The sequence below is a fragment of the Silene latifolia genome, unplaced genomic scaffold (genome assembly GCF_048544455.1).
Source record: "Silene latifolia isolate original U9 population unplaced genomic scaffold, ASM4854445v1 scaffold_248, whole genome shotgun sequence".
Lineage (NCBI taxonomy): Eukaryota > Viridiplantae > Streptophyta > Magnoliopsida > Caryophyllales > Caryophyllaceae > Silene > Silene latifolia.
In genome coordinates this window covers 90,330-99,074 of record NW_027413195.1, presented here as the reverse complement: position 1 = coordinate 99,074, position 8,745 = coordinate 90,330, and the positions used below count along the sequence as shown (strand labels likewise).

The 8,745-nt window shown below is 32.7% G+C and overlaps 1 protein-coding gene across 1 annotated transcript; it reads left to right on the top strand.

Moving 5' to 3' along the window:
• Positions 1-693: 693 nt before the first annotated feature.
• LOC141639005 (uncharacterized) lies at positions 694-1,954 on the top strand (the record flags this gene model as incomplete). The annotated part of the gene is made up of 3 exons (XM_074448187.1): positions 694-756; positions 868-1,395; positions 1,868-1,954. Coding segments are annotated over exons 1-3 (678 nt in total), but the record flags the coding sequence as incomplete, so codon positions are not given.
• Positions 1,955-8,745: the final 6,791 nt, after the last annotated feature.

Genomic DNA, 8,745 nt, shown 5'->3' with positions numbered 1-8,745 from the left:
AGATAAAAGATCCTACACAAAAACGTCCCAAACTCACTCAAGATGAGAATTAGGATGGTTGGAGCCATGACTTCTTAGACGGTTTTGGTGTTAGACCTCAAATTGTGACGAGGTCCAAAACCGGGTGAAATGAGGCCTTTCTCGGTTTGATTCGTTTCATAAGGTAACACGATTCTACCGATCCTAATATTATTAATATTGTTCGAGGTTATGTGAATTAGATGTTACTTGTGAAGCTTTAGATAATGATGGATTGATGGGCCATAATGTTTACGTATTCTACTAATGTATTGAGAATTTATTTTGATGGTTGTACGTTGACAAATTAAGAATTGGTTTAGCAATTGATCTTTTGGTCTCGTATTGTATTTTAGTTGTCGTACTCTTTGATCTCGACTCGTGGGTGAGTAGCTTAGAGTTTTATTCTAAGTGTTGAGCATGGTTCTTTGAACCTTTGACAATATCAATATTGAAATTGAGATGAATATTGGTAATTGGTATTGAGTTATTGGGGCCGTTGTGCCGAGTTATGTGTTACGGTCCAGTGTGACCATGGTTATTGAGTTAGTTATATTTGTTTGGAATCGATATTGAGATAAAAGTATTGTTTCGCGGCTTTATGTAGGAACTTCCTGTGGTGTGGAAGCTCTGAATACTTTAAGACCCCTACAGTGGCTTGGTATAAAATTTGTAATGGAAAAAGGCAGGGAGGTCTGGGACTTAAGAATGAAGTCATGTGGAATAAAGCTGCAATTGGTAAGCTTCTTTGGTGGATCCATGCTCACCCTAACAAACTTTGGGTTCAATGGGTCCATAGTATATACATGAGAGGGACTACCTGGGATAATTATCAATGTCCTAATGCAGCAAGTTGGACTTGGAAGAAGGTTTGTAGACTCGAAATCGAGATGCGGCCGCTACGGTCGTAATGAATGGAGCTCCTGCCCTGGTAAAGAGTATTCCATTGCTAAAGGGTATGCTTGGCTACATCACTCTATTCCAGATATAGAGTGGCATCATCAGGTTTGGAATAAGTGGATTGTCCCTAAACACTCAATTATAGCCTGGATGTATCATCATCGGGGTCTTAACACTAAGGACAAGCTCTTTAGACTCAACATTGCTAATGATAATCTCTGTTGCATCTGTGGAAGTGAGGAAGAAACCACGCAGCATCTGTTTTTTAAATGTCAGTACAGCAAGGCAGTGTTTGCTTTGATTCGTGAATGGACTGGTTACTCATTGCCTGAAACTAGAGACCAGGATTGGAGGAGGAATGCTAGATTGTCCAGACTGAAAGTTGGAATCATTAATAGCATTCTGAATGCTGTTACTTACCATATTTGGAGGCAACGAAATGGCAGCAGACATGAATTGCAAATCCAAGCTCCGCAGGTTGTCCAAACCGATTCGGTTTGAAGTTCGAGCTAAAATTCAACAGCAATGCAAGGGCACAATGTCAAGGAGAGATCGTAGTTGGCTTGAGAAGCTTATGTAATCTGTAATTAGTTTCATGGCTAGCTGATTTTCATGTCAGCTTGAAATGTTGATGTATTTGGTTCTTGTTTTTCTCAATATATTTTTACATTTACCAAAAAAAAAAAAAATAGTTAATATTCTCTATTTGTATGATTGTTTTATTATTTGTGAGATTGGTGAGTTAGGATTTGACAGTGAAAGTCGGATCTTTGGGACGATGGATAATGAGGTTAATAGGTGATAAATGTTGGCGATAAGTACATAAGATATCAAACAATAAAGGTGAATTCTCTTTGTTGTATGTGAAGCTTTAGATAATGATGGATTGATGGGCCATAATGTTTACGTATTCTACTAATGTATTGATAATTTATTTTAATGGTTGTAGGTTGACAAATTAAGAATTGGTTTAGCAATTGATCTTTTGGTCTCGTATTGTATTTTAGTTGTCGTACTCTTTGATCTCGACTCGTGGGTGAGTAGCTTAGAGTTTTATTCTAAGTGTTGAGCATGGTTCTTTGAACCTTTGACAATATCGATATTGAAATTGAGATGAATATTGGTAATTGGTATTGAGTTATTCGGGCTGTTGTGCCGAGTTATGTGTTACGGTCCAGTGTGACCATGGTTATTGAGTTAGTTATATTGGTTTGGAATCGATATTGAGATGGAAGTATTGTTTCGCGGCTTTATTCCGCCAGTTCACTCACCCCTTGTCCTTGGCTTAGGTTCGACGATGAGAATACGATACTTGGTTACTTGGGAGTATTATAATATGAGACGGAGTAATGAGTGAGACAGAGTAATGAGACGAAACTTGGTTAATTATTTGGACGAGAGAGTGTATTATATTATGGAGTAGGTTTGAGTATGAGATGAGTTAACGGGGAGTGTTTTTATTATTCTCTCTGTTTATTTTTATTTTACATGTCTGTGTTTCCACGCCATGACCAAAAACTATTCTGCTTAAATTGAGGTATTATCTGTTACTCAACTTTCCGACTGGCGTGTTTTCTCCCTTCGGGGCTACTCGTCGTGGGGGTAGTTCCTTTCTGTCTTCTGGTTTTGCTTTCAGGTCTTCCGCTGCTGTTCAAAAGGAGTTTTATTTCAAGAGAAGATTTTTATTTAAAGACTTTATAAAGTTTTGGTTCCATTTTGTATTCTTTTATTTTAAAAGGGATTTGTAATAAGAGACTATGTATATTAATTATAATATCCTTGTATTTCGGCCATTTTTGTATGTAAAAGTTAGTTTTAATTTAGCCGAAAATCAGAGGTGTTACAATTGGTATCAGAGCGGGTTGTTTCTTGATTAGGTGTTGAGATCGTCACATCTTAGCACCGTCTATTTTAACAATTTAAACTTTTCAAAGAAAAAAAATGGAGTTGTTATTTGCTTTTAATTTTGAAGTTCGAGGACGGACTTTAATTTTAAGGAGGGTGGAATGTAATATCACCGAAATTGTTAACTTTGTTTTAATTTTTTTTAAGCTCGAACTTCGGGACGAAGTTCATTTTTACTGGGGAGGATTGTAATACCCAAATATTATTGGGTGTTTTTATATTTTGTTTTCCTATTTCGTTTATTTTAAGATTTATGGTTTTATAAAAGTGTATTATATTATCTTTAGCCTCGTTTTATAATTTTTCCTTTTTCTGATCTTTCCTATTACTACGTAATATCACCGAAATTGTTAACTTTGTTTTAATTTTTTTTAAGCTCGAACTTCGGGACGAAGTTCATTTTTACTGGGGAAGATTGTAATACCCAAATATTATTGGGTGTTTTTATATTTTGTTTTCCTATTTCCTTTATTTTTAGATTTATGGTTTTATAAAAGTGTATTATATTACCTTTAGCCTCGTTTTATAATTTTTCCTTTTTATGATCTTTCCTATTACTACGTAATATCACCGAAATTGTTAACTTTGTTTTAATTTTTTTTAAAGCTCGAACTTCGGGACGAAGTTCATTTTTACTGGGGAAGATTGTAATACCCAAATATTATTGGGTGTTTTTATATTTTGTTTTCCTATTTCGTTTATTTTTAGATTTATGGTTTTATAAAAGTGTATTATATTACCTTTAGCCTCGTTTTATAATTTTTCCTTTTTATGATCTTTCCTATTACTACGTATTAGAAATACAAAAATTCAGTTAAACATTAAACCTAATTGCCGTCAAATTCTATTCTATATTTCTAACCCTCTAAGGCTCTCTATGTTCTCCATCTAATACTCTTCTAACCCATTATAAAAATTAATAATCTTGGTAACCATCATCTCGCTTATTACTATCTGACCACAATATATTTCTATGGTTGGTGTTGTTTTTATTGGTCCTTGGGTTACCTTTCTTGCAATCGTTGATTTTTGCATTCAACTTGGGGACGACTTCTGGTCTTATGATCAAATTCTAAAATTTTTTACAAGTTTAAGGTAACACGATTCTACCGATCCTAATATTATTAATATTGTTCGAGGTTATGTGAATTAGATATTACTTGTGATTAGTCTATTTCGACTGTATGTGGTTGTTTGCGCTGAATTGCTAATAATTGTTATTTTATATATTAATAGTTAATATTCTCTATTTGTATGATTGTTTTATTATTTGTGAGATTGGTGAGTTAGGATTTGACAGTGAAAGTCGGATCTTTGGGACGATGGATAATGAGGTTAATAGGTGATAAATGTTGGCGATAAGTACATAAGATATCAAACAATAAAGGTGAATTCTCTTTGTCGTATGAGAAGCTTTAGATAATGATGGATTGATGGGCCATAATGTTTACGTATTCTACTAATGTATTGATAATTTATTTTAATGGTTGTAGGTTGACAAATTAAGAATTGGTTTAGCAATTGATCTTTTGGTCTCGTATTGTATTTTAGTTGTCGTACTCTTTGATCTCGACTCGTGGGTGAGTAGCTTAGAGTTTTATTCTAAGTGTTGAGCATGGTTCTTTGAACCTTTGACAATATCGATATTGAAATTGAGATGAATATTGGTAATTGGTATTGAGTTATTCGGGCCGTTGTGCCGAGTTATGTGTTACGGTCCAGTGTGACCATGGTTATTGAGTTAGTTATATTGGTTTGGAATCGATATTGAGATGGAAGTATTGTTTCGCGGCTTTATTCCGCCAGTTCACTCACCCCTTGTCCTTGGCTTAGGTTCGATGATGAGAATACGATACTTGGTTACTTGGGAGTATTATATTATGAGACGGAGTAATGAGTGAGACAGAGTAATGAGACGAAACTTGGTTAATTATTTGGACGAGAGAGTGTATTATATTATGGAGTAGGTTTGAGTATGAGATGAGTTAACGGGGAGTGTTTTTATTATTCTCTCTGTTTATTTTTATTTTACATGTCTGTGTTTCCACGCCATGACCAAAAACTATTCTGCTTAAATTGAGGTATTATCTGTTACTCAACTTTCCGGCTGGCGTGTTTTCTCCCTTCGGGGCTACTCGTCGTGGGGGTAGTTCCTTTCTGTCTTCTGGTTTTGCTTTCAGGTCTTCCGCTGCTGTTCAAAAGGAGTTTTATTTCAAGAGAAGATTTTTATTTAAAGACTTTATAAAGTTTTGGTTCCATTTTGTATTCTTTTATTTTAAAAGGGATTTGTAATAAGAGACTATGTATATTAATTATAATATCCTTGTATTTCGGCCATTTTTGTATGTAAAACTTAGTTTTAATTTAGCCGAAAATCAAAGGTGTTACAATTGGTATCAGAGCGGGTTCTTTCTTGGTCAGGTGTTTAGATCGTCACATCTTAGCACCGTCTATTTTAACAATTTAAACTTTTCAAAGAAAAAAAATGGAGTTGTTATTTGCTTTTAATTTTGAAGTTCGAGGACGGACTTTAATTTTAAGGAGGGTGGAATGTAATATCACAGAAATTGTTAACTTTGTTTTAATTTTTTTTAAGCTCGAACTTCGGGACGAAGTTCATTTTTACTGGGGAAGATTGTAATACCCAAATATTATTGGGTGTTTTTATATTTTGTTTTCCTATTTCGTTTATTTTAAGATTTATGGTTTTATAAAAGTGTATTATATTATCTTTAGCCTCGTTTTATAATTTTTCCTTTTTATGATCTTTCCTATTACTACGTAATATCACCGAAATTGTTAACTTTGTTTTAATTTTTTTTAAGCTCGAACTTCGGGACGAAGTTCATTTTTACTGGGGAAGATTGTAATACCCAAATATTATTGGGTGTTTTTATATTTTGTTTTCCTATTTCCTTTATTTTTAGATTTATGGTTTTATAAAAGTGTATTATATTACCTTTAGCCTCGTTTTATAATTTTTCGTTTTTATGATCTTTCCTATTACTACGTAATATCACCGAAATTGTTAACTTTGTTTTAATTTTTTTTTAAGCTCGAACTTCGGGACGAAGTTCATTTTTACTGGGGAAGATTGTAATACCCAAATATTATTGGGTGTTTTTATATTTTGTTTACCTATTTCGTTTATTTTTAGATTTATGGTTTTATAAAAGTGTATTGTATTACCTTTAACCTCGTTTTATAATTTTTCCTTTTTATGATATTTCCTATTACTACGTAATATCACCGAAATTGTTAACTTTGTTTTAATTTTTTTTAAGCTCGAACTTCGGGACAAAGTTCATTTTTACTGGGGAAGATTGTAATACCCAAATATTATTGGGTGTTTTTATATTTTGTTTTCCTATTTCGTTTAGTTTTAGATTTATGGTTTTATAAAAGTGTATTATATTACCTTTAGCCTCGTTTTATAATTTTTCCTTTTTATGATCTTTCCTATTACTACGTATTAGAAATACACAAAAGTCAGTTAAACATTAAACCTAATTGCCGTCAAATTCTATTCTATATTTCTAACCCTCTAAGGCTCTCTATGTTCTCTGTCTAATACTCTTCTAACCCATTATAAAAATTAATAATCTTGGTAACCATCATCTCGCTTATTACTATCTGACCACAATATATTTCTATGGTTGGTGTTGTTTTTATTGGTCCTTGGGTTACCTTTCTTGCAATCGTTGATTTTTGCATTCAACTTGGGGACGACTTCTGGTCTTATGATCAAATTCTAAAAAATTTTACAAGTTTAAGGTAACACGATTCTACCGATCTTAATATTATTAATATTGTTCGAGGTTATGTGAATTAGATGTTACTTGTGATTAGTCTATTTCGACTGTATGTGGTTATTTGCGCTGAATTGCTAATAATTGTTATTTTATATATTAATAGTTAATATTCTCTATTTGTAAGATTATTTTATTATTTGTGAGATTGGTGAGTTAGGATTTGACAAATGAAAGTCGGATCTTTGGGACGATGGATAATGAGGTTAATAGGTGATAAATGTTGGCGATAAGTACATAAGCTATCAAACAATAAAGGTGAATTCTCTTTGTTGTATGTGAAGCTTTAGATAATGATGGATTGATAGGCCATAATGTTTACGTATTCTACTAATGTATTGATAATTTATTTTGATGGTTGTACGTTGACAAATTAAGAATTGGTTTAGCAATTGATCTTTTGGTCTCGTATTGTATTTTAGTTGTCGTACTCTTTGATCTCGACTCGTGGGTGAGTAGCTTAGAGTTTTATTCTAAGTGTTGAGCATGGTTCTTTGAACCTTTGACAATATCGATATTGAAATTGAGATGAATATTGGTAATTGGTATTGAGTTATTCGGGCCGTTGTGCCGAGTTATGTGTTACGGTCCAGTGTGACCATGGTTATTGAGTTAGTTATATTGGTTTGGAATCGATATTGAGATGGAAGTATTGTTTCGCGGCTTTATTCCACCAGTTCACTCACCCCTTGTCCTTGGCTTAGGTTCGACGATGAGAATACGATACTTGGTTACTTGGGAGTATTATATTATGAGACGGAGTAATGAGTGAGACAGAGTAATGAGACGAAACTTGGTTAATTATTTGGACGAGAGAGTGTATTATATTATGGAGTAGGTTTGAGTATGAGATGAGTTAAAGGGGAGTGTTTTTATTAATCTCTCTGTTTATTTTTATTTTACATGTCTGTGTTTCCACGCCATGACCAAAAACTATTCTGCTTATATTGAGGTATTATCTGTTATTCAACTTTCCCTACTGGCGTGTTTTCCCTTCGGGGCTACTCGTCGTGAGGGTAGTTCCTTTCTGTCTTCCGGTTTTGCTTTCGGTCTTCCGCCTGCTTCAAAAGGATTTTTATTTCAAGAGAAGATTTTTAATTAAAGACTTTATAAAGTTTTGGTTCTATTTTGTATTCTTTTATTTTAAAAGGGATTTGTAATAAGAGACTTTGTATATTAATTATAATATCCTTGTATTTCGGCCATTTTTGAACGTAAAAGTTAGTTTTAATTTAGCCGAAAATCAGATGTGTTACAATTGGTATCAGAGCGGGTTCTTTCTTGGTCAGGTGTTGAGATCGTCACATCTTAGCACCGTCTATTTTAACAATTTAAACTTTTCAAAGAAAAAAATTGGAGTTGATATTTGCTTTTAATTTTGAAGTTCGAGGACGGACTTTAATTTTAAGGAGGGTGGAATGTAATATCACCGAAATTGTTAACTTTGTTTTAATTTTTTTTAAGCTCGAACTTCGGGACGAAGTTCATTTTTACTGGGGAAGATTGTAATACCCAAATATTATTGGTTGTTTTTATATTTTGTTTTCCGATTTCGTTTATTTTAAGATTTATGGTTTTATAAAAGTGTATTATATTATCTTTAGCCTCGTTTTATAATTTTTCCTTTTTATGATCTTTCCTATTACTACGTAATATCACCGAAATTGTTAACTTTGTTTTAATTTTTTTTAAGCTCGAACTTCGGGACGAAGTTCATTTTTACTGGGGAAGATTGTAATACCCAAATATTATTGGTTGTTTTTATATTTTGTTTTCCTATTTCGTTTATTTTAAGATTTATGGTTTTATAAAAGTGTATTATATTATCTTTAGCCTCGTTTTATAATTTTTCCTTTTTATGATCTTTCCTATTACTACGTAATATCACCGAAATTGTTAACTTTGTTTTAATTTTTTTTAAGCTCGAACTTCGGGACGAAGTTCATTTTTTCTTGGGGAAGATTGTAATACCCAAATATTATTGGGTGTTTTTATATTTTGTTTTCCTATTTCGTTTATTTTAAGATTTATGGTTTTATAAAAGTGTATTATATTACATTTAGCCTCGTTTTATAATGTTTCCTTTTTACGATCTTTCCTATTACTACGTAAT